This window comes from Ipomoea triloba, chromosome 1 (assembly GCF_003576645.1).
Source record: "Ipomoea triloba cultivar NCNSP0323 chromosome 1, ASM357664v1".
NCBI classification, from domain to species: domain Eukaryota; kingdom Viridiplantae; phylum Streptophyta; class Magnoliopsida; order Solanales; family Convolvulaceae; genus Ipomoea; species Ipomoea triloba.
The window spans coordinates 29,847,654-29,871,866 of NC_044916.1; the positions used below are offsets into that span (position 1 = coordinate 29,847,654).

The 24,213-nt window shown below is 36.4% G+C and overlaps 4 protein-coding genes and 1 long non-coding RNA gene across 8 annotated transcripts; 2 read left to right on the forward strand and 3 right to left on the reverse strand.

The window, feature by feature from the left end:
- Positions 1 to 1,198: 1,198 nt before the first annotated feature.
- Positions 1,199 to 5,542, forward strand: LOC115999954 (bZIP transcription factor TGA10-like). The gene is made up of 10 exons (XM_031239932.1): positions 1,199 to 1,409; positions 1,525 to 1,604; positions 1,697 to 1,846; positions 1,984 to 2,058; positions 2,223 to 2,282; positions 2,380 to 2,457; positions 2,561 to 2,639; positions 3,058 to 3,329; positions 4,745 to 4,984; positions 5,391 to 5,542. Exons 1-10 carry the CDS (start codon positions 1,220 to 1,222, stop codon positions 5,538 to 5,540), a joined length of 1,374 nt encoding a protein of 457 aa, XP_031095792.1. The 5' UTR covers positions 1,199 to 1,219; the 3' UTR covers positions 5,541 to 5,542.
- A 5,837-nt stretch (positions 5,543 to 11,379) lies between these two features.
- LOC116028418 (putative calcium-transporting ATPase 11, plasma membrane-type) lies at positions 11,380 to 15,659 on the forward strand. The gene is made up of 8 exons (XM_031270137.1): positions 11,380 to 11,454; positions 11,560 to 11,745; positions 11,880 to 11,934; positions 12,004 to 13,988; positions 14,067 to 14,225; positions 14,351 to 14,522; positions 14,641 to 14,939; positions 15,135 to 15,659. The coding sequence occupies exons 2-8, from the start codon at positions 11,605 to 11,607 to the stop codon at positions 15,435 to 15,437; spliced, it is 3,114 nt and encodes a 1,037-aa protein (XP_031125997.1). The 5' UTR covers positions 11,380 to 11,454; positions 11,560 to 11,604; the 3' UTR covers positions 15,438 to 15,659.
- Positions 15,660 to 15,777: 118 nt separating this feature from the next.
- LOC116028428 (UDP-URONIC ACID TRANSPORTER 1-like) lies at positions 15,778 to 17,799 on the reverse strand. The gene is made up of 4 exons (XM_031270148.1): positions 17,082 to 17,799; positions 16,445 to 16,548; positions 16,110 to 16,338; positions 15,778 to 15,984 (listed from the first exon to the last, which is right to left on the reverse strand). The coding sequence occupies exons 1-4, from the start codon at positions 17,541 to 17,543 to the stop codon at positions 15,838 to 15,840; spliced, it is 942 nt and encodes a 313-aa protein (XP_031126008.1). The 5' UTR covers positions 17,544 to 17,799; the 3' UTR covers positions 15,778 to 15,837.
- Positions 17,800 to 19,057: 1,258 nt separating this feature from the next.
- LOC116029750 (probable glycerol-3-phosphate dehydrogenase [NAD(+)] 1, cytosolic) lies at positions 19,058 to 22,501 on the reverse strand. 3 transcript variants are annotated; one of them, XM_031271800.1, is made up of 7 exons: positions 22,104 to 22,501; positions 21,969 to 22,010; positions 20,751 to 21,872; positions 20,405 to 20,626; positions 20,045 to 20,292; positions 19,690 to 19,829; positions 19,058 to 19,521 (listed from the first exon to the last, which is right to left on the reverse strand). In XM_031271800.1, exons 3-7 carry the CDS (start codon positions 21,406 to 21,408, stop codon positions 19,398 to 19,400), a joined length of 1,392 nt encoding a protein of 463 aa, XP_031127660.1. In that variant the 5' UTR covers positions 21,409 to 21,872; positions 21,969 to 22,010; positions 22,104 to 22,501; the 3' UTR covers positions 19,058 to 19,397. The 3 variants fall into 3 exon arrangements, with proteins under 3 accessions (XP_031127660.1, XP_031127656.1, XP_031127653.1); XM_031271796.1 differs by having other exon boundaries at positions 20,751 to 22,010; XM_031271793.1 differs by having other exon boundaries at positions 20,751 to 22,501.
- A 619-nt stretch (positions 22,502 to 23,120) lies between these two features.
- On the reverse strand, positions 23,121 to 24,212 carry LOC116031836. Of its 2 annotated transcripts, none has more exons than XR_004100676.1 (3): positions 24,106 to 24,212; positions 23,890 to 23,985; positions 23,121 to 23,639 (listed from the first exon to the last, which is right to left on the reverse strand). It is a non-coding gene; the product is annotated as an uncharacterized LOC116031836 (long non-coding RNA). The 2 variants fall into 2 exon arrangements; XR_004100674.1 differs by having other exon boundaries at positions 23,800 to 23,985.
- Position 24,213: the final 1 nt, after the last annotated feature.

Consider the following 24,213-nt stretch of genomic DNA (forward strand, 5'->3'; position numbering starts at 1 on the left):
TTTTGCAAGGTTTATCAAAGGAGAGAGACAACAAGAAATTCACTAGCTTAAATTAATTCAAGCAATTTGTTAAAAATGGGAATAAAAGGAATTAAGTTTATCTTATAATTTTAACTCTTTTGTTCAATATATTTGTTAATCAAGTTTTATAATATTTGAATTGTTTTCTCTAATAACATTAAATTAATTACTCCCTTCTTGTATAAAACGGGAAGATGACTATAAAATATAAAATTATAAATAATTATAGACAATTCTTATTAAGTAAATCAAAATTTTGAAATAAGAAAACGTTTATACTGCTGTATTATATTAGGCATAATTATATACAAGTGTAGTATCTAGAATGTTATATAGTATACCATGCATATATAAATATTAAAAGTAATTAACCGTATTTATTAGTATTTGATTGTAAAATAATAATGAAATAATTAAGTAGTTGGGCCTTGGAAAATACGAGAGAGAGAAAGCGAAGAAGTCATGGAGTCCATGCAATTGACCGAAAGATGATGTGGCCCGGAAGCTGTATACGTGTAAGCTCAGCATGCTGCATGAAACTTTGAAAGGTAAAAAGTGGTAGAATACAAGGGCATTTGCGTCATTTAAATGGCAAGACTGAGATGGCCGGACAAGTAAACCTAGAATAGAAATGATATCTCCGATTTGGACCCTAGCTGGTAATCAGCTCCCTCTCTCTCTCTCTCTAACCTTTGTCTTCTTCCTTAAAAGGGAGAGAGAGAGAGAGAGGGATGGAGAGGGGTAGTTCCTGTGTTGGTATTCAAGTCTTTGAATGGGATATCCTAAAATTAAACAGGACTTATCTCCCCATCGTCTTCAACTCGATCTTCCTTAAAATTAAACAGCTATCATCTTCAAAACCACCCATATATGATTTTTTCTTCGACTCGGTTCATTGTATTCAATTCGATCAGTCCAACGTAACCTTATTTAATTATCTTTTTCAAATTTACTGGATCCACCGTCTAGCTAGCTCTCATCTCATCTGTTCCTCCACCAGTACGTATTGATTATATATGGCGTTGGGCGTCCCCGTCCGCCTATAAAACCCACACTCCCCTTTCTTCATCAAAACATCATTTCCAGTTAGTAGCTAGCGAGTGTCTAGGGTTTAGTTGATATATAGATGATGGGTTCAGAGAATAAGATTAATAGTATTGATGGTAATGATGAGAAGCTTTTGCTTGGGGTCCCTTTCATGGCCGCTTCTAGTAGCAAAACCAATCAGGTCTCCGTTGCTCAGCCGCCGCCGTTCCAAGATCCGGCGGCGCCGAATAACCAGGACAACAACGGAGCTTATTATGATCTCGGTGAGCTGGATCAAGCGTTTCTTCTTTTTCTCGACGCTCAAGCTCAAGATCCCTCCTCAACTCATGACCAACAACAACGTAAGCTCATCGTACTCTCTTTAATATTTCATATTTTCAACCCAAAAAAAAACTTGTTTAGTTTTCTTTTTTTCTTTTAATTTTATATTAAATATTTCTTATATTAATGGTGCAGAGAATTATGGGATGAGGCCACCAAATACTCTGAACATTTTCCCCTCACAGCCCATGCATGTCAACCCCTCATCATCTGCGGTAGTTAACTACTCTTTAAATCTTTCATTTTCTTGCTGTATGTTAAAAATACAATTATATTAATCATTATTATTTTATGTTGTTTGGTATAGCAGGCGGCAATTGCTGGGTTGGTTATCTCTCCGGAAGCTTCTAACAGTCCATCCCTGCCGTTAATGGAACTTTCCAACCTTAAAAACAAAGCTGTTGTTGCTTCGGCTTCAGCTTCAGCTTCTCAACCTCCCAACAAACCTCTTATTAAGGTATCTTCCTACTTTTACCAATTCCTACGTATCATAATAATATTTACAAAAAAAATAAAATAAAATATACAAAATTCAACGTTCTGTTCTGTTCGTATTTCACTTTCATGACTATTTTCTGTCATTTTCTTTGGTAGCTGGAAGCAAGTGGAAGTCGCAGAGGTTCGACTTCAAGTGGAGACCGTCACGGCAATAGAACCCTAGACTCTAAGGTTGTTTTTCGTTTTTTCCCCCCCATATTTATAAATAACTAAATCAGATATATAAAACTGGAGGAATATAATAGAGTATTTGATATTATTTATCTAATAATATATTGTAACGTTTAATTACCACTATAGAAATTTTTACAATAATTCCCGCTCTTCATTTGCAGACGTTAAGGAGGCTGGCGCAGAATAGGGAGGCAGCTAGGAGAAGCAGGCTTAGGAAGAAGGCATATATAATTTGTTTTTTTCACAAAATATTAATTAATTAATTTATTACTATTATTTTTTAGCTAATTTTTTGAAAAAAAAAATATATTACTGCAGGCTTATATTCAACAGCTAGAGGAAAGCAGGGTCACGCTAATACAATTGGAACAACAAATGGCAAGAGCCAGAGCTCGAGTAATATTATCCCAATATTATTTTATATTGTTTAATTCATCATTTTTATTTATACATATATTAATACACTCCAATTTTTTTTTTTAAAAAAAAATTAATTCAGGGAGTTCGTATTTCTGAAAATGGCAGTATAGTTGGAGCTGAACATGGGCATCCTCTTTCCATGACCAAAATAACCCCTGGTAGTATTTCAATTATTTATAAGAACATTACCAACTGAAGTTTTTGGGATTTTTTTTTTTTAATTTTTTTTAATTTTTTTTATACTTTGATGGAAGAGAGAGGCTGAGTTCGAGAGAAGAGAATGGAGGAAAGAAAAAAAAAATTGCATGAGGGAAGGTTTTTTGTGGATCCCTTTGAGAAAGAAAAAGAAATGTCACACTTATAAGTATTGTGCGCACCATCTACATTGGACTGGGCACGTAAAAAGCCTGCTTTTTTTTTGTTTTTTTTCTCTCCCCTCTCTCTTTCTTTTGTGACACGACAAAAACTTGAAAAAAAGAAACTCTAATTGATAAGCACGCTCTAACAATTAATTAGTTAATTAATTAATTTGATGGAATAATATATATAATTAGTATTATTATGTTGTGGAAATAGAAGCTGCAGCTTTCGACATGGAGTATGCGATGTGGTTAGAGGAGCAACATGGGATGACATGTGAGCTCCGAAACGCAGTTGATGAGCACGCGCCGGAGATTGAGCTGAAGAGGTATGTGGATGCCTGTTTTGCACATTATGCAAAGATGACGCATCTCAAGTCCACGCTGGCAAAATCCGATGTTCTCCACCTCGTCTCCGGGATGTGCTGGACCCCCGTCGAACGCTGCTTCATATGGATCGCCGGTTTCCGCCCATCTCAAATTCTCAAGGTACCTACAACGTTAACCTACCTACTTATAACACTAGTATATATTCACTCTTTAATTTCTCATGGATTTCTTGGCATAAGGGTCAAATAGTCCCCTCTACTACTCAAGAAAGTTCAATTGACACCCTGAACTCGAAAAACATTCAAATAGCACCCTCAACTACTCAAAAAGTTCAATTAGCACCTTGAACTCAAAAAACATTCAATTAACTACTCCAACTCTATAAAAAATTCATTTTTTCAGTTTTTGTATGTTTATATCTGTAACAGTTTTTTTTTTATAAATAAATTTTAAATATAATTATTTAAATTATTTTATTTTAAATAATTATTTATAAAAATTTATTTTACATATGTGTAAACACTTTTATTTGAAAAAATGTGTAAACTTTTTTATATACAAAAATGCTAATATAAAATTAAAAATGCTTACCATTTAAGTTTAGTGGACTAATGTAAAATTAAAAATGCTTACCATTTAAGTTTAGTGGACTAATGTAAAATTAAAAAATTATTTAGTATTAAATTAGTCCACTAAAATTAAATGGTAAGCATTTTAAATTTTATATTAGCATTTTTGTATATAAAAAAGTTTACACATGTAAAATAAATTTTTATAAATAATTATTTAAAATAAAACAATTTAAATAATTATATTTAAAATTTATTTAAAAAAATTGTTACTCATATAAACATACAAAAATTGAAATTTTGAATTTTTTTTATAGAGTTGGAGTAGTTAATTGAATGTTTTTTAAGTTCAGGGTGCTAATTGAACTTTTTGAGTAGTTGAGGGGGCTATTTGAATGTTTTTTGAGTTCAGGGTGCCAATTGAACTTTCTTGAGTAGTAGAGGGGGCTATTTGACCCTTATGCCTAATTTCTTCTTATTAATTGGTAATTTGAGTATATATGTTATTAGGCGTTATGTTGATGGGTTACAAAAGTAATATAATGCGTGTTTACACATAATTTGCACCGGTATTGCACGTGTTGAAAAATAACATATTCACGTATCTCTCTACTTGAAAAGAAAGTTATTACTTTAAATTATCGTGTGAACATACGGATTATATATCACGTAAAAAGTAAGCTAAGGAACATGCATACGCCTTTATTTGGCGCATGGGTTACATGCAATTGAAAAAGCAGTGCACTTGTATTGCACGTGTGAAAAATTAGTATATATGTGTCTCTCAATTTTGTTTCTTTTTTTTTTTTTTTCTCTTTTAACAAAAGAAAGTATAGAGTATTATTTAGATAATTAGATTATATAGATCTAGTAATATCACCATGTGAAAATTTTGATTGTATAAAACGAATTAAACGCCATTGTAATTACATGGAATATAATTACTAATGGTTGGGTTGGTTTTGTTGTGTGTGGTGAATATTAATACTTATTATGTATATATAGGTAATTATGAGGCAGTTAGAGCTAGTGACAGAGCAACAAGTGTTGGGGATGATTGCACTGCAGCAATCAACCCAAGAAGCAGAAGAAGCCATGTCACAAGGCATGGAAGCTTTGAATCAGACAATCTCTGATATTATTTCTTCTGATGCACTGTTCTACCCTTCCAATGTGGCTGCCTGCATGCCCCAAATGGCTGCCGCCATTACCAATCTCTGCACTCTTGAGACTTTTGTTAGACAGGTACGTACGTAATTATATATGCATGCATGCATGTCTACGTACCCTCATTTATTACCTCTAACTCAATTTTAAAATTAGTTATATACACGCGCGTACACGCATGCACACGTAACTTTATTTAAACCCAACTCCAACCTAACTCAATCACGTAATATGCACGCGCTTGCCCAGTAGTTGAACGTAAGATGCACGTGCCCGCACAAGTTTAATTGGTAGCTAAATGTAATATGTACAATTGTCTAGTTGTAACGTGTATCGCACTTATGCACATTAAATAGTGAATCGAATTTCTTGCATGTCCTTAAATGTACCTATAATTTATTTATTGACCCAACTCCGAACCAACCTAACTTAATAAACTACAAAACACCGGTCCGTGTAAAATACTATTTGTGGGTGAGTGCAGGCTGATCATCTGAGGATCCAAACAATCCAGAGGCTGTATCAGATCTTGACAATCCGTCAAGTAGCAAGGTGTTTTCTGATCGTTGCTGATTATTTTCATCGTCTTCGAGCTCTCAGCTCGCTCTGGTTGGGTCGCCCTAGGCAGGATTAGTCATGTCCCCCACCCCTTCCCCTCTGCAAATCAACTTGGTTGGACATTTGAGGATGATGCATGGATGTATATATATATATGTTCATCATCCATATATATCTGTCTATATACATATCCATCCCCAGATCATATATGTATAGCAAAAAAAGAGAAAACTGTTGAGCTAGTTATGTTGTTTTCTCTTTTGTTTTTGGTTGAATAGCCTATGTATGTGTATGGGCTATAGATGTAATAGACAGATATATAAAAGACCTCTCTTTTACAAGTTACAACTCACTGTGCGTGGCTAGGGCTGTTAACGAACCGAACATAAACGAACAGAGGCTGTTCGTGTTCGTTTGTTAAGGATTTTGGGGTGTTCGTGTTCGTGTTCGTTTGTTAAGGTTTTTGAAAATCCTGTTCGTGTTCGTTTGTTAAGCGTTTGTTAGTGTTCGTTAACGTTCGCGAACACGTTCACGAACGTGTTCGTTAACATGTTAACGTTCGCGAACACGTTCACGAACGTGTTCGTTAACATTAACGAACACGTTCACGAACATGTTCGCAAACGTTAACAAACATGTTCATTTACGTTCATGAATGTTCGCAAACGTTAACAAACATGTTCATTTACGTTCATGAACACGTTCGTGAACATTTAATAACCAAACACCTGCACATGTTCATGAACACAATTTATTCGTGAACAATAAATAATCTACGTTCATGAACAATTTATATTTCGTGAACAATAAATAATCTACGTTCATGAACAATTTATATGTTTGTAAACATGTTTGCGAACATTATTAAACGAACATTAAACGTTCACGAACATTACTAAACGAACACAAACGAACTTGTTCACAAACACTACTAAACGAACACAAACGAGCTTGTTCGCGAACACTTAGCAAACGAGCTTATCATTGTTCAGACTCTGTTCGTTTATTAATCGAGCTCTAAATTTTGTTTGTTAATGTTTGTTTATCTTAACAAACGAACATAAACGAACGCGTTAATGTTTGTTTATCTTAACAAACGAACATAAACGAACGCTTACCGAGCTCGAACACGAGTAGTTTGTCGAAAGCTCTGTTCGCTAACACCCCTATGCGTGGCATACATTTCAGGTGGTGTTTGGTTGGGAGTGCCTAGATACTGGACTGGGATTATGTTTTTACGGAAATTGTGAAAGAAGGTGGTGTTTGGTTGGGAGTGCCTAGATACTGGACTGGGATTATGTTTTTACGGAAATTGTGAAAGAAATTATCTTAGGATCAAACAACACTCCTGGTAACAAGAACAATATATAAATATCAAATTAATTAATGAACTTTTGGAATACTTACTCCCAAAAAATTAAAAATGAAATATTACACCAATAAAGACATCCCGAAGACTTTCCCTTAGTTAAATCAACCATCTTAGTCAACTCAATACTTTACATATTTAATTTGTATAGATTAAAAGAAAACAACTAATTAATAATGTAAGTGTGTTGCTACAAGCTTTGTTCCCTGCAAATGCTGTGCAGTGCACGTGCCAATTAGTGGTGAACAATTGTTTGTCACTTTATTTTTCTTTTTTTTTTCTTTATTATTTTTGTTTTAACATCCTATGTTAAATATAATCAACCATCATAGTCAAATCAATACTTTGCATATTTGTATAGGTTTTTTTTTTTTTTTTTTTCTAAAGGAACTAATAATATGAGTGTTGCTAGATCGAAATGAGCAAAGAGGGCAAGAAAATAATACGGAGTAATAATTCTTTATGGTAGGCTAGAGCATATGGTTATCATTAGATATTTTTACGAGCAAAGAGGTCATTCAATTTTGAAAATAACTAGATATAGATATAGAAGAGAGAATCAACTCCTCGACAAGAAATAACGAGCAAAGAGGTCATTCAATTTTGAAAATAATTCAAACATAGCATTTAGGCCAAGTTTGGTAAATGACTGATCAACAAAATGTTATCTGATTTGACCAATTTTAGTTATTTCACTTGATTACAACTACAATTGATGTTTGGTAAATAGACTTATTGGGTCAGTTGATTGCATCAATCATCTGATTTTCAAAATTCGGGTTGCACCAACATTTTTATAATTGCTGATAGCAATTCATTTTTTAAAGACAATTTTGCCCTAAGTCTTTTTCTCCAATTCTCATCTTCTCATAGGCAACCGCTTCTCTCATACTTTTACAACAAATTGAAAAAATAAAATAAAATAAAATAAACAACGCCACTCTTTAAGTTATCATCTCGATTTCCATCTCTAAAGTTCAGAGAACTACCAAAACATATGAAAATCATTTTGTATTTGAGATTTCTATTGTAAAATTGAGCGAAAGAAGCACAAAATGCTAAAATTCGAACCCAAAAAATGAAAGTGAAGAAAATACCTCTTTTGTACTAAGATTTTCTACTGCAAAATTGAGCAATACAAAGGCCACGAAGATACAGAAAACCAAACAAATAATAATAATAACAATAACAATAACAATAACAATAACACAGTAACAATAATAATAACAGTAACAGTAACAGTAACAATAACAATAACAATAACAATAATAATTTGTACTAGGGTTTTCTGCAACAAACCTGAATATATTTTTTTTTTTCGGATTTTCACCATTGCTCAACTACGAACTCCCAAACCATTGATGTCGAAGATGCCCTTTTTTCGCCACTCTGAGTTTGCTGAAAGTCGACGGCCCAAATAGACGACTTTCTGCCTATCTCAGACTCAGAGAACACAGATGATAGAATAGAGACTACACTACAGAATCGGAGAAGCTAGAACTGAAGAAGAGAGAACTCATACTCTCAGAGTTTTAGAGAGGATCAGAGAAATCAAAGAATCGGAGAAAAGAAGAGTGAACAAAGAGAAAAAACCCTAGGACTCGACTGCGGGAAGGAAGAAATGAAGACAAAGTCTTCGTTGAACATATATATAGACATACATCGCTAATACGACGACGTTTAATACATAGCCAAACGTAGCCCTAAATAATTTCGAATATTTGGGAGGGTCGGATATTAAATTATCTGACCCTGCCCGAATTTCATAAATTGACGCTGTTTAGAGTTGCGGATCGGATATGGAATGTCGGGTCGGATATTAATGTTTCGGTCAGCGTGATAGTCAGATTCTGCACACCCCTACCTATCACTTTGCATTAAAAAATTTGAAGTGCTATTTAACAACGTTTCAACGATTTTGTTGATGGAAGACCAAAATTGGTCATGCCACAATAATACTATGAGCAAAATGAGATGTTTTGATAAAAAAGGACTAAATGTAATACACTTATAAATCTAGGACAAAAAATAGAATTAACTAATGTGTCCAGTTTGTCATATAATTCATACTTTAACGTTTTATTTGTCTCTAAAATATTAAAATTTTATAGTTGAACCCTTTTATTTGTGTTTGTCTTGAACATTTTTGAATTGCTCAAACTCACTGCGTGCATGCATTGCTTCAGCAGTGGCTCTTACACCTCACTACTCTCTGTCCAAACCTCAATGATAGCTACAGGTTGAGTCTCTGTTGGAGAAAATTAAGCCACCCTTTGAAGATTCCATAGTTGGAATCAGCTATCACTCTGTTTGCAAGCTGATGCTTGACGATTAGGTGTTTGACAAAATGTCTGAACAACCCAGAGATCAAGTGTAAATTTTTTATGCGAAGGACACACAACCTCTGATTTCTGCCTAGTATTCTTCAGAAGCGACAGCTAGGAAATAAAAAGAAATAGAAATGGGACTATCCTCTTTGTCTAAGTTTGGTTCACAAGCTCAAGGATGGATGCTTATCATTTTTGGGTCCATTTCATTTTTGCTATTTGTATATGCTGCTGGTTTGTCCAAGTTTCTTCCAGCTTCTGGTAATCCTATAATAGCAGCCATTCAAAATGACAGGTAAATTTTCCTCATTTGATGTGAGATCATTTTCATTGCTATGTTAATGAAATTGTGATTACCCTGCTTATACCAGTTCACTACCTATAGATTATAGTCTATATGTATACTATGCCGCTGCAATTTTAAGTCCGAGTCGTCAATTTTGGTGGAACCCTGACATTGAAATGAAAAGGTTCTATGACTCTTTTTGTCAAGAAAGGCCCAAGTGGTGCATAAATGCCACTTGTAACATCCTGCATGACTAAAGACACAAACAGAAGATGTGAAGTTAGTACAGTTTAAGAAATTTCAGTTTGAAAAATGAGTTATATTGAATAGTAATATGAATAGATTGGGCTTGAAAAACTTTATTGAAGATTTGAAGTTGATCATTATACAACTTCAGACAATTGTCTTTCTAAGGTTATATAGTGAATCTCACTAAACTGAGTCTATCCTTGGGTTCCTTTTATTTCAGATACTACTGCTTTTTGGTTCCGTTAACACTTCCTGTCCTTGTTGTTGCTGTATATTTTCATTGGCTCAGCATGAAGCTCTTTAAGCACGCCTAATGTGTGATCAAGTTACCAACCGAACGAGCCATCTGCCTACTGTAAAGGTGATTGTGTAAACCATTTTAGCTGATTGAGGATTATTGCAGTCATAGTTACTCATGCTAGTGGCCATCTCAACTCATGAAACCTACCAAAGCTGGGATTTCATAAACTTCTGCAACATGGCAAAAGGCGCCTAAACCGTGAAGCAGAAAGACTGGTACATAACATGTGCACTTGCATGTGAAAAAGAAAACAGCATAAGGAAGTATATGTTCTGAAGCATTGCAGCCCCACTCCAATGGTTCCTTTTTTAGATTCTGAATCCACCAATAGGTAAAGGAATATGAAAATCTTGATAAGGTTTAGAAATGGTCCTTTTTCCCTTGTTTTTAGCGCCCTGCCTTCCTTAACATGGTGTGAACTCTTCAACAGCCATCATAAAACAATATTTCCTTGCTAAGGTGATGTCATAAGCATGCTTAACTACTAAGATGGCAATTTGTTGGCTAGTTTCTATCTGCTTTAAAAAAAGTAAAGAATTTCATTGTTTTGGCAGTAGCAGATACTTGGTCGTCTCTTTTGTAGCCGTTGTATCATTGTCCCTCTGACTTTATATATTTTCTTAGACTTTGTGGGGAGTGTTGGTGCTAAAAATCAACAAAATTCATTATATTATGGCCACAATTGATAAGTATAAAGTAGTGGTGAATAATCTATGATGTGCTTTCACTCTCACACACCCAACCCTGGCGGCCGGTTATTGAAAATTGTAATCTAACCATGGGAGACTTTTTAATTTCTTATCAATTGAAAATAAGACAATACTTAGTTTGTCGGCATATTTTGAAGTCAAAGTTATAATGGAAATTTGTACTTCCTCAAACTGTATATATAGATGTGATAGAATCACCTGGCGTGGCGTCTCTATGCAAGAAACTAACATGCAACTATGCAAGCTCAATATAGAGTCAATAAATAACATGACATTTGGGAGATGTTAATCGATTGAAATATATCTCGCAATTTTTCTGTTTATCAATCTCAAGGCAAAATAATTTTCTTTTTCTTTTTAATATTTATGATTCTTTTACAAGATAATATTTATTTTATATTTTTCTAAACATTTTCAGCTTAAAAAATCTAAATCCTTAATAAACAAAGTTCAAACCTATGATCATCCATTTCACAAGTCAAAGAAGTCTAGGGATATTATTCGTACTCTCAAATTTTACTGTTTACAAAAGATTGTGAGATTTTCATTGAACTCAGGATAAAGATAACATCATTAATTGTACAAGTAAAATGAGGGAGTAAGAATGGGGAGTATATGTAAATATGTACGGAGTAATAGAACTCTTTACATTATTTTTGTATTCCTGCGTTTTCAGTTATCACCCATCCAAAGGTCTTCTGTTGACTCTACAGGATTCAGTATATAATGTAAACACTCATACAAAGAGGTTAGAATAAAATGGTTTTGATCGGCTTGGCTCTTCATCCAAGTTTGTTGGCATATTCAATTCTATGGTGTATGTATACTTAACTGACTGTTACTGCTGCTGCAGCTAGGCGAAGCCGGTATATAGTACTAGTTTTTCTCACCGGAGCGAATGGAGAAGCAGTCGTCGGATGAGGCCCGAAGACGGTGGAGGGAGGCTGTTACTCTCGTCCTAAATCGTCGCCGCCGCTTCCGTTACACCCCCAACTTTGAAAAACGCGACGAGGCTAAGCAGCTTATGCAGAAAACCAGAGTAAGGACTCACGTTTTACACATCCTATTTATTTATTTATTTATTTATTTATTTTGTCTGTGAGAATTTCGATCGGTTACTTGAATTTCCAATTCTCTGCCATAATAATGCTTCATTGGCTACATGTTTTCAAGGAAAAACTTCGAGTTGGTTTTATGGCTTATTTGGCAGCTATCAGGTTCATTGATGGTGAGTTCATTTGTTATCTTATCTATGTATCTACTCTTGCTTCATATTTCACTTTCAACTTTTGTACAGCTGGTGATCGTGCTAGGTCTCCAGAGGAGGGGGGAGATTTAGGGGATGAAATTGAAAGCGGGTTACCAGAAGTGGCCGGGGCAGCAAGCTTCAGAGTTCACCCTGATAAACTTGCAACTATTGTTGGCTCTTATGATATCAAGGCCTTAAGAAAAATTGGAGGAGTTGAAGGCCTTGCAGCTAGGCTGGGAGTCTCATTAGAGGAAGGAATCCAATCCGGTGATGTGCCTATTAGTATCAGACAAAGTGTATATGGATCCAACAAATTTACTGAAAAGCCTTTTCGGAGCTTTTGGACATTTGTGTGGGAGGCATTGCATGATTTGACACTCATAATCCTAATGGTGTGTGCTGTTGTCTCCATAGGTGTTGGCCTTGCCACTGAAGGGTGGCCAAGAGGCATGTATGATGGTTTAGGAATTATACTTAGTATATTCCTTGTTGTAATTGTTACTGCCATAAGTGATTATCGACAGGCTTTGCAGTTTAAAGATTTGGATAAGGAGAAGAATAAGATATTAATCCAAGTTACTAGAGATGGATATAGACAGAAGGTGTACACGTATGACTTAGTTGTTGGAGATGTTGTTCATCTGTCGATTGGCGATCTGGTTCCAGCTGATGGAATATTCATATCTGGATACAGCTTGCTAGTTGATCAATCAAGCTTGTCCGGTGAGAGTGTTCCAGTGAACATACATGAAAAAAGGCCTTTTCTTTTGTCAGGAACCAAAGTGCAAGGCGGTTCTGCAAAGATGCTGGTGACTACAGTTGGTATGAGAACTGAATGGGGTAAGTTGATGGGAACACTTAGTGAGGGAGGAGAAGATGAGACCCCACTTCAGATTAAGCTCAATGCAGTAGCTACAACTATAGGGAAAATAGGACTTGCGTTTGCTATTTTGACATTTTTGGTGTTGATGGTCAGGTTTCTTGTGGAGAAAGCGATTAATCATGAACTTACCAATTGGTCTTCTGCTGATGTGCTAACACTTTTGAATTACTTTGCAACTGCAGTAACTATTATAGTTGTTGCAGTTCCAGAAGGACTTCCCCTAGCTGAAACACTGAGTCTTGCATTTGCAATGAAACAGTTAATGGACAACAAAGCACTGGTGAAGCATCTTTCTGCTTGTGAGACAATGGGATCTGCTACTTGCATTTGTACAGATAAAACTGGGACACTAACAACTAACCACATGGTGGTTAATAAGACATGGATTTGTGGGAAAGTTAACATGGTAAAAACTTATCATGACAGGGGCAACATTAGTTCAGAGATTTCAGACAATGTGTTAGCCATTCTTCTGCAAGCAATATTCCACAATACAGGGTCTGAGGTGGTAAAGAATAAGGAAGGAAAGATATCCATTATGGGTACACCGACAGAATCAGCCATATTGGAATATGGATTGGGGCTGGGTGGTGATTTTGATGATCAACGGAAGGATTGCAAGCTTCTGAAAGTTGAACCTTTTAATTCTGAAAAGAAAAAAATGTCTGTGCTAGTGGCTCTTCCAGATGGAACTATCCGAGCTTTCTGCAAAGGTGCAGCTGAGATTGTATTAAGAATGTGTGATAGGGCATTTGATGGCAATGGAGAATTTGTTCACTTGTCTGGAGGACAGGTGGAAAATATCACAAATGTCATTAATGAATTTGCCAGTGAAGCTTTACGTACTCTTTGCTTGGCTTTCAAAGACATTGACGATGGTTGTCTTGAAAACAATATCCCTGATTTCGGCTATACATTAATAGCAGTGGTGGGAATCAAGGATCCAGTTCGTCCAGGTGTCGAGGATGCAGTAAAGACCTGTCTTGCTGCTGGAATTAAAGTGCGAATGGTCACTGGTGATAATATTAACACAGCCAAAGCCATTGCTAAAGAATGTGGCATATTAACCGATGATGCCTTTGCCATTGAAGGATCTGAATTTCGCAGAAAGACTCCTGATGAGTTGAGGGAATTAATACCTAGAATTCAGGTGCACAACTGATCTTGTTATCTCACTATGTATGTGATGTTAATATATTGTTGCTAAACATTTAAATCGTCAATACAGGTCATGGCTCGGTCATCTCCCTTGGACAAACATGTGCTTGTAAAGAATTTGAGAGGCATGTTTAAGGAAGTGGTTGCAGTTACTGGTGATGGGACTAATGATGCCCCCGCCCTTCATGAGGCAGATATTGGTCTTGCTATGGGTATAGCTGGAACTGAGGTTGGTTTATGAAAATTCATTGACATACACAGTTATATTGCAAGATATTCTATTGAATTGTTTGCAAAGAGTGAACATACTGAAATCATCATCATTTTGTACCCTTGGCTAAATGACTTCATTAGGTGGCAAAAGAAAGTGCTGATGTAATTGTTCTGGATGACAATTTTACAACTATTGTTAAAGTGGCTAAGTGGGGGCGTGCTGTTTATTTAAACATCCAAAAGTTTGTGCAATTCCAGTTAACTGCCAATGTTGTTGCTCTCATGATCAATTTTCTTTCTGCATGTATCTCAGGTAAGCTGTACTTCTCTGGCTAGCTTGTCTTGCCATGAATGTCAGCTTATGCTAATAGAAGTGAAAAACACCTGTGGAATACTTCTCTAATCTTTTTAATTTTGATTTTGATTTTCAGGATCTGCTCCTCTTACTGCTGTGCAATTGCTTTGGGTCAACCTGATCATGGATACTTTAGGTGCACTTGCACTAGCTACTGAACCTCCCCATCAGGGAATGATGGAAAGGCCTCCTGTTGGGAGGGATGTAAGTTTTATTACAAAGGCCATGTGGAGAAACATTTTTGGTCAAAGTGTTTATCAACTGGCTATCCTTTTAGTCTTCAATTTCACTGGCAAACAACTATTGAGACTTGAAGGAACAGATGCCCAGGCAGTCCTCAATACTTTCATATTTAATACCTTTGTGTTCTGTCAGGTATGTATATGATATCTTACTTGCCACTTATCTTGTTGGTTTGGAGAGTCATCATAACATATATTGCTGAAACAAAAACCCACCCTATTTCCTGGAACACTTTTATGAAAGTCAGATACGCCTTGTATCAACGAAATGTTTGCAGAACTCCTGTGGGTTTCTTCTAACTCTATGTTTTCATTGGCTTCCTTTCAGGTCTTCAATGAAGTAAACAGCCGTGACATTGAGAAGTTGAATGTTTTCAGTGGCATAATTGGTAACTGGATATTTATAGGTGTCATGGGTTTCACAGTTATTTTCCAAGTTATCATCGTCGAGTTTCTGGGCACATTTGCTAGTACTATACCACTGAGCTGGCATCTATGGTTACTCAGCATCTTAATTGGCGCTTCAAGCATGATCGTCGGAGTGGTTTTGAAGTTGATCCCTATTGCTGAAGGAACTGTTAAGCAACACGATGGCTATTCTCTGTTGCCCAATGGTCCAGAACTGACTTAAGATGCAGGACTGAATATAAAGCAGTGTTAAGCCTTGATGATCATCAAATCATTATTTCCGGTGTAAGTCTATATACAGCAGATTTTGAAGTTTAGTATGTCCAGTTATCTTTTTCTGTTTCTTCATTATTATTATTATTTTCTTGAAATCTGTGTATCGTTTGTGTGATAAAGATCTTAACTAGTGTTTCAAGTGCAATCACAGTTAAATTAAGGCAACAAATGTGAGGAAGTAATGAAATATTAAAATATCACTTTGAAGTTAAACAACCACATTAGAATCTGTCACACACTGCTTACACATCCTATATGAAGGAAAAGTACAACACTATAATGAAAAGTTTTCCTCCACCTGTAGTTTAACCTATATAACCCTACAAGGAGCTAGGAGGGATTACGCTTTAACTGTACCTCCTCTTGGCTTCTCCATAAGCAACGACCCCCATAACTGTAATTGTATAGCCTGCAATTCCTATGAAGGTTACAGGGTTTTGGAAAATAAGTATTGAGATCACAACAGCAACTGCACCTTTTGCATTGCCTAAGACCTGCGGAGATTTAAGATGGAGAAAAATGTGTAGTTGGATGGTTGAATGAACTCAACAAACACTAAGTGCATTAAACCACTCTAAATTGGGGTGGGTTTAGATGAAGAGCAGCAGGAAAAACAGACCTGGAGTGTTAGTGCACTTGTATGCTTGGTGACCAGAAAGTTTAACAGGTTGGCTCCATATGCCATTGTGGAATTTACCAAAAGAAGCAACCACAGATGTCTGTGGTTCTCCGCGACTGATTGAATGACATCTATCACGTTGTGCTCCATCACAAGTGTTGCAGGCAATAGGACCAGAACTGCAATTGGTGACATGTAAAGAAGCAGGTTCATGGAGTTGAGCTTTTCCCTGAAAGGAAAAGCAAGTCATTTGTATATGTGAAGGTTCCAAGAATATCAGATCAGATAGATGCACAATATACTGGTTGATAAATAGACAGTAGCAGAGCAATTACTCTTCAGAGGAAAGGAGAACACCCTGAAGAACAGACTTGAAAGCTCTTGCAGAAGTTGATCCTATGCACATGATAAACCCATACAAATGGAAGCTCGGCTCACCCTGCCATTCATGTAATTGCCAACAGATAAGTTCTTAAATCTTCCAAAACAATTAAATTCCTAATAGTGGGAATTGGAATTAGATTTGTTTAGTAAAAGGGGTTCCAGTTGACAGCTACTTTCTACTAGTCTGAATACTACTATTTTGTTCAACTTTTTCTTGTACAAAATTGCAGATTTTAGGATTCTATCAGCCAAAATCCTGCCTGAAAGTCTCTTTCCGGCCTTGACACACACACATTTCTTATAGGTATCATGTATGTGCAGTGACCTTTCAAATATAGACATCCACATCCGTGAACCAACAACTTTGTTCTTCTTATGGCACGTTTGGTTTACGGTCTTTTATTCGTCAGAATCACAATTTCCCCCGTATCTGGAATAGGCAATATTCCCCTCCCATCACATGCATTACCAAACAAGCAAGCATTCACAACATTTCCTTTCCAGATCTGACGCCATTTAATTAATTTCACTTCTAAAAATTAGAAAAGGCCAAATTAAAACTCTAAAAATTAAGAATATAGGACATACTCCGGTGGCGATGACAACGCCGGCGACGACGGGGACGAGGGCGGTGTAGGTGACCCAGGCCTCCCTCTTACTAGTGATAAGGTAGGCGAAGAGAGCGGTGAAAAAAGGCGTGGTGGCTCCGATGGCCTGGTTGAAGGAGACAGGGAGGTAGCGAAGGGAAATGTTGCCGCCGACGACGGAGGCGCAGAAGACGACGCTGAGGGTGGAGATGCGGAGGAACTGGGAGCGGGACTTGATATGCTGGAAATTGACGAGCTTGAGGAAGACAATGGAGACGTAGCTGAGGAACGCGCAGGCTGTCATGTGGCACATGGTGAGGAAGATTGGGAAGGCGAAGCCATAATTGGATAGGAGATATTTGTTGAGGAGAAGAACGCCGATATTGGAGGAGTACCAGAGGAGGATCAACGTCAACACGAAGAGGGTTTGCCTTCCTGAGTCGTCGGACGAGAAGAAGGCCATGGTGGCCGGCCGGATATGATACGATAGATAATGGCGGTGGACAGTTACGTTATTAGGTTGTTGATCCTCAGCTCCTCCGTTACAGGTGGTGGTGGTGGTAGGAAGCTCTCATGGATGCAATGGGAAGGTTTATTTAATTAATTTTGGAATTAATGTGCATAGATCAGATGGCTTGCTAGATGTAACATACATACATACATTCGTAGATACGTGAGTCATGTTGCATGCAAAAATATCCTAAAATATGAAATTGCGGATTTCAAACATAAATCAAATTTTAAATTACTGCAAGAATCGAACCCCAAATAGGAGGTTAGGGATTCGAAGGTCAGTGGAGACAATATTGACTTCTTGTACTTTAGTAGGTTGAGAAATCTATATATATATAATACTATATTATGTTAATGTACGTAATTACTATATTATGTTAATGTATATTATAGTATTAAAAAAATATTATGTTAATGTACATATTACTATATTATGAAAAAAAATAACCAAATTACTATATGATGTATATTATAGTATTAAAAGAATATTACTATATTATGTTAATGTACGTAAAATTCTAACAATTAAATTACTATATGATGTATATTATAGTATTCAAAAAAAATTATTATATTATGTTAATGTACGTAATTAAATTCCTCTCATGATAATATTAAAAAAAATTAAAAATTCCAACAATCAAATTACTATATGATGTATATTATAGCATGTTTTTGGCTTGGCTTGAGGCAAACAAAAAATACCCTGAAGCAAAGCAACTAACTTATGCAGAGATGCCAACAAAGTTCGTTTGGAAACAAGCAACAATGGAATTTGTTCCAAGACAACGAGGATTCTCAATTGATCGAGTTTTTTATGTTCCTCCTGGAAGTTGTGAGATGTACTATTTGAGATGTCTTTTGAATGTAATATGAGGGCCTACGTGTTATGAAGACTTAAGAACAATCAATTGGGTGTTGTACGACAATTACCGTGATACATGTTATGCACTTGGACTATTGGAAGACGACAAAGAATATATTGATGGAATTGTTGAAGCGAGTCAGTGGGCAACTGCCGGAGAGTTTAGAAATTTATTCACAACATTGTTATCCTCAAATTGTTTAAGCCGTTGGGAGTGATTTGGGACAAATGTTGGGCATACATGTCCGATGATATTCTGTACAAACAACGTAACATATTAAACTTCCAAGGTATGTATTTATCCATTTGCTTTAATGTTTTATTTCATGTCTAATATTATTAGTTCCAAGATGGTGATACTTTTCTTACATATATTGTTTAATATTTGTTAGATTTAGTCCTCAGTGTTGATGACAAAAATACTTTGAGTTTAAAGAAATCATCGATCTTGTCTTTTTTGAATGGGAGTTGCTTTTGAATGCGAGAGGGTTTTTGCAACATGAATGAATTGTGTTATCGATTTGGTACCAGAGCAAGATCGAACCCTGAGCATATAATATATAACTATAAATGTGCAAATCAACTATCAAGTTAGGCTCTTAATTGAAATGAGGCACATGCTTCAATTGACTTAGCCTATTTTTGCAAGATCATAAGATTAAAGCATAAATTACAAATGCAGAAACTACTGCACAAACTTCTTATGTTGAACAAATGATATGATAGATGCAGATTATTTTAACAAGCAGGGATCTGCCTGCTTAAACATATTATGGTATCACATATCTAAAGGGGGAGACACACACAAGAGTAAGACCTGTGGTTATAATAAATTCAGTATAGAAGATTTAGATTGTTGTTCAGCATGGAGCCATGCATCCATGGAAGACAATCTGTACATTTGTTGTTACTCCGATCCATGTTTCTAAATGCGGTACCTCAAGGCTGTCCAAGGAGCGAAGGCCTGTAAAATGCATGGCTTTGTGCAATCTCTATTCGATCACGGGGATCATTCAAGTTTTCATCCCTCAGTGCTTGGAGAATAGCCTGCACCCCTTGTTCCCTGAAATCGGATAACACTTTAGGTCATTGAGAACAAGAAGGCGATCTAGCCATCTAGGGTCCGAATGCAAAACTCATAGCAATGTTTTTTTTTTCTTCATCGGTATGGATAAAAAAGAACATTCAAAATTGGGCGGAGCTGAAATTCAAAGCCGAATGAAGGACTTACCTTGTTATAAGCACTTTATATAATGTCTTCAAAATGGGGCAGAGCTCAACCGGAGCAACTGGTTTGTGCTCTCCTGGATGCAATACACTTAAACTTGATTGACTCAGAAGTTCATAAAATGCTCCAACAGCCGAAACTCCCTGTGAGGGTAGAAAAAAAGGATAACAATCTTAAGATGACAGATGGAAAAAAAGATGTCGAGCAAAGAAATGTGTGTGCGCAATACAAGGTTTGATTCAGTGCAAAATTCTGCATTTTCGGGTAATGTAGTTGGTTATAACAGACTGGGAAAATGGCAAGAACTTTCAAAATAATTGTAGTGCAGCAACACTATCCTACATATCAGAACGAATACCTGAATTGTCCCTTTGCCAATAATGCTGTCACCCAAATCCAGGCTCAGTTCTCCCTTGGCTATCATTTGGCCATACCATGCATTACGACCTTTTAGTAAGGTCACATAAGTGTCAGCTAGCAGAGGCCCTGCAAGCTTTTCGGGTTCTTCAGTTAACAGATGGGTGATAAATATCATTTCTGATGTGCAGTGAGCAAAATATACAGATTTGCTAGTAGCGCTCTCATTAGTCAATGCAGCTACCATTCCTGGAAATTAATGAAGCGTTTCAGAATCCACAATGAAGTTAAATTATGACCAGTTATATCATCTGAATAATAGGCCTCGAATATTGCAAATTGAGATAAAATTTTAGCTTACCAGCTCCAATTGCATAAACATTTTTCAGACCTCCCATAACTTCGTGAGTCACCAGGTCACTATTGTCCCAAACAATAAAATGAGGCTGTCTCAAGAACTTTGCAAGTGGCTTTCTCCATTTTTCAGATCCACAGACCCTGGCGTTAGCATATTCCTTATTGTAAATCTCTGAGGCAATATTTGGACCGCCAAGGTATAGGATATTCTCTATAGGCACTCCAGCTGCGATACAAATTAGATAGTCAAGAAACTGGAATATTTTGCTTTTTTTTTACTGGCATCACAACATTCTCGTGTCCTAGATCAACTAGAGGAAATGAATAGTGAGAAAAAGATAATGGCTTACTTGCCCGATTAATCATCTGCGTGGGTGTAATTATATGGGGAGCTGGTACAAGTTCAGCCTCGATACCCTTTGCCAACGAAATGATGATCGGGACTGTCAATCTCTCTTTCCAATACTTACTGATCTCTTGAAACACCTCGCGTGTTTCCGTTGAAGGTAGCCCGTTCACCACGATGTCAGCGTCCCAAACAGCCTCCTGCAAGTTGGTGACAACCTTCAAAGGACAAAGAGGCGTGTCGATCATGTTTAAGCAGAAGCCGTCTTTCAAAATCTCGTCAGCATAGAGCGTACGGTCGCCCAATCTTGCCTCGACATACTTGAGATACGCACAACGCCTGATCAGCCTCCTCAACACATCCTCCCTTGAATTGATCACCTCAAATAAGTGTTCAGCTGTCGCCCTGTCAACAGCTCTTCCCGGCCTCCTCCAAATCCTAATTTGAACCTTATCCCGAAATTGGCCATAGCTATCCTGAAGCAAAGCTGCAAACACAGTGCCCCAAGCACCAGCTCCAATGCCAACAATCCTCAGCAAATCACCATCAACCTTGCCAAGAATTCGTCGAAGTTCATCGAGCTTCTCCTCTGAACCATTGTGGCCATGTATGCCCCCATTAGCATACACATTCCCATTTTTCACCTCAATACTACCAACCATCTTGATTGTCTCAAACCTTAACACCAATTCTTCAACTAATACTCCAAAACTACAAGGCCTCTACCAGGAAAATCTTTCTCAAACTACAATTTTCCACACAAGATTGCCCTCGAAACGAGCTACCCTCTCCACAAGAATCTCACTATGCTCAAATCTCAAACAGTAAATCAAAAAATAAAAACCAATCTTGATTATGATTAGGCAAACTCCCAGTTCCCAGAGGAATGAATTTATACCAAATGCCTTCAAAATATTGATATTTTTTTTAATTCCTTTCTTTCATTTCCGTATAACCATATTTTTCCTTGCAAGTTAAGATCACTACAGGACAGAAATCTTTTTACTAGTAGAATTTTCACCTAAACTTGAACTAATCTCCCAACTTGTTTCTCTTTCTCTCTCTCTCTCTCGCCCCACTTTGTTTCTCAAACCCACCAAATACAGTATTACCTCTCTCCCTCCTCCTAAAAATCCAAGAAATAAACGACAAATTGCAGTAAAAAGATGATGGGTATAACAACAAATTAAAACATGCGAAGTACTAATTTAAGGATCAGAACCTGAAAACACTGTTATGCAGCAGCTTTGTAATGTCCGTCCGTCTGAGGTTGTTCATCCACCCAACAGATAAAAATCCCAGAATAAATTAAGGAGAAAAGGGCAAAATTTTCCAGAAACCAAACAAACAGACCAACCTTTGCGTGTGTGGAACAACAAAAACTGAGCCAAAAAGTCAAAAAACTCCCCCAAACCAAAGGTTGTACTATACAGAAACGCAGGCAGAGCACCAAGTGTCAAAAAGAGTACAAGAATGAGAAATGCATGCACAGAACAGAACAGATGAGAAACTAAGGTGACCCAAATTCAAGGAAATGAAGTTGTTTGTGAATGATGGGTTGTATGTATAGTATATATAGGTGTTGGGGAGGGGCTATAAAGTGAGTGAGTGAATATGCAGAGTTGGAGACAGTTGTGTTTGATGAGTAGAGGGGTAACGTGCCATGGGAAGTGCATTAATGAGTCGTTGTGGCGCTGCCAACCTCCTCATCGGCCATTAATTTGGATGGAGGTGCTATCACCTATCAGCTATGCTTCCATTTGCATGCTCCCTCCTTTACATTTATCAATTTATGTCTTCAATTCATTATATCACATGAAAAACGTGACTTTCCCTCTTCACTTATCTCTTACGCCATGACTTAATAAAACATATATATGCTCCGTAAGTAATCATCAAATCTAAAAAACATGCTTTCATAGTGATCCAGGTGAGTGGATTATGACTCTCGTATGTCTAATTTTATCTCTATAAGATATGATATATTATAGAATACCAAAGAAAATTGAAATGGTAAAGAACAATATATTAAACTTTTCATATTTTCACATATGTTAAATTATTACTTTGGAGTTTAATTAATTGAGTTTGAACTTATTTAATGTGGTAATAATTCACCTTTCTCGATTAAAAATAATAATAATAATTATTATTATTATTATGCTTTGAAAATGAGTTGAAATTATATAGACGTAGACAAAATATTAATAAATTACAAATGTAATAAGAACTATTTTTAAAAGTAAAAGAGTATTTTAAAATTAAAATAATCTAAAAATTGAATGTTTGAAAAATGAGAATTGGGAGCAATTTGTGAACTACGGTTATGACCATGGGGCACACGTTGGGCAGAGGATAAGATTATGAAAGAGAAATTTGAAGTGTGATGAGTGTTCATTTATAAAGACAATGACACCTACGCATACATGTACTCCCCATTGATTAGGACTTTCTTTTTAAATTACTATCTTTTACAAATAAAATTTGGTCCGGCTTCATGTAAGAAAACAATTTCCGACCATGACATTAGTTTGTTAACCAAACAATTACAATCTTTCATAGAGAATTGTCTGACCCCGCTGTCATGTAAAAGGATTTTAATCACATTATCTTTAAGTATTTATAGTATATTATATTGTTGAGCGGAGGCCAATGAACATCCCAGTTCAGCACCCAGTGCTGTTGGAAATCTCTGACTGCAATGTCACCAGAAAAAAGATGTTTTTAAAGTAGTGTTGCTACAACATGACACATTAACACAAAATCCTTTACTCCATCTTCCGTTCCCCGCATTATTATTTCAAGGTGTTCTTCGCGCGTTGCTTAAGTTTTTCAACAGTGACTAGGGAATTGTTGAGCATAGCTTGAAGAGTCAAGTCCAACACCTTACCTCCTGAAAATTGGGCAATATAAAGAAATTAAGTTACGTATTTACTACTAGCTATAACTTTTAGCACAATAATAAACGTTTGATTCTAACAAGTGATTTTAGAGCCAAGTCACAAGTTTGAATCCCATCAAGAGTAAAAGTTTATCTGAACAATCATGTATACTTTTGAATTATATTCGGTATAATTTCAAAATATCATGTGCAATTGATACTGGTGCGAGTTGGCTATTGCAGACTTTCATCTCCTACACACCTACGCACTAGACCAGGCAGCGGCCATAGCTTCCAGTTGTGGCCAGCCAGCAAGGAGGAGCTTGGTGTCAACTGTCAAGGACTTCAAAATGACACCCTGCTTCATCAAATGTTCAAGTGCTAAGAAGATTTTATAAAACAAGAAGAACAAAACAAAGTCAAGTCTAAAATAAATTAACATTGAACCAGAAAACAATCAAAAGGAGAAGAATTTCACCAGGACCCTTGAGCTTGGCAGCAACACTGTAAGTTGTAGTAATTCAGAAACATACAGAATTTCACCAGGTCCCGTAAAACATAATACAATGAAAATGATCTTATCTGC

What these genes read in the sequence shown, in the direction of transcription:
- LOC115999954 (XM_031239932.1), top strand. Translation starts at nt 1,220, where the DNA reads ATGGCCGCTTCTAGTAGCAAAACCAATCAGGTCTCCGTTGCTCAGCCG. An exon ending in CCAACAAACCTCTTATTAAG is followed by an intron (nt 1,847 to 1,983) that starts GTATCTTCCTAC and finishes TTTCTTTGGTAG; the next exon opens with CTGGAAGCAAGTGGAAGTCG. An exon ending in GCCCATCTCAAATTCTCAAG is followed by an intron (nt 3,330 to 4,744) that starts GTACCTACAACG and finishes ATGTATATATAG; the next exon opens with GTAATTATGAGGCAGTTAGA.
- LOC116028418 (XM_031270137.1), top strand. Translation starts at nt 11,605, where the DNA reads ATGGAGAAGCAGTCGTCGGATGAGGCCCGAAGACGGTGGAGGGAGGCT. An exon ending in AATTAATACCTAGAATTCAG is followed by an intron (nt 13,989 to 14,066) that starts GTGCACAACTGA and finishes TCGTCAATACAG; the next exon opens with GTCATGGCTCGGTCATCTCC. An exon ending in TCTTTCTGCATGTATCTCAG is followed by an intron (nt 14,523 to 14,640) that starts GTAAGCTGTACT and finishes TTTGATTTTCAG; the next exon opens with GATCTGCTCCTCTTACTGCT.
- LOC116028428 (XM_031270148.1), bottom strand. Translation starts at nt 17,543, where the DNA reads ATGGCCTTCTTCTCGTCCGACGACTCAGGAAGGCAAACCCTCTTCGTG. An exon ending in GTTCTCCTTTCCTCTGAAGA is followed by an intron (nt 16,339 to 16,444) that starts GTAATTGCTCTG and finishes TTTTCCTTTCAG; the next exon opens with GGAAAAGCTCAACTCCATGA. An exon ending in CAAGTGCACTAACACTCCAG is followed by an intron (nt 15,985 to 16,109) that starts GTCTGTTTTTCC and finishes AAATCTCCGCAG; the next exon opens with GTCTTAGGCAATGCAAAAGG.
- LOC116029750 (XM_031271800.1), bottom strand. Translation starts at nt 21,408, where the DNA reads ATGGTTGGTAGTATTGAGGTGAAAAATGGGAATGTGTATGCTAATGGG. An exon ending in GCAGATGATTAATCGGGCAA is followed by an intron (nt 20,627 to 20,750) that starts GTAAGCCATTAT and finishes TTTGTATCGCAG; the next exon opens with CTGGAGTGCCTATAGAGAAT. An exon ending in TTGGCAAAGGGACAATTCAG is followed by an intron (nt 19,830 to 20,044) that starts GTATTCGTTCTG and finishes CTACCCTCACAG; the next exon opens with GGAGTTTCGGCTGTTGGAGC.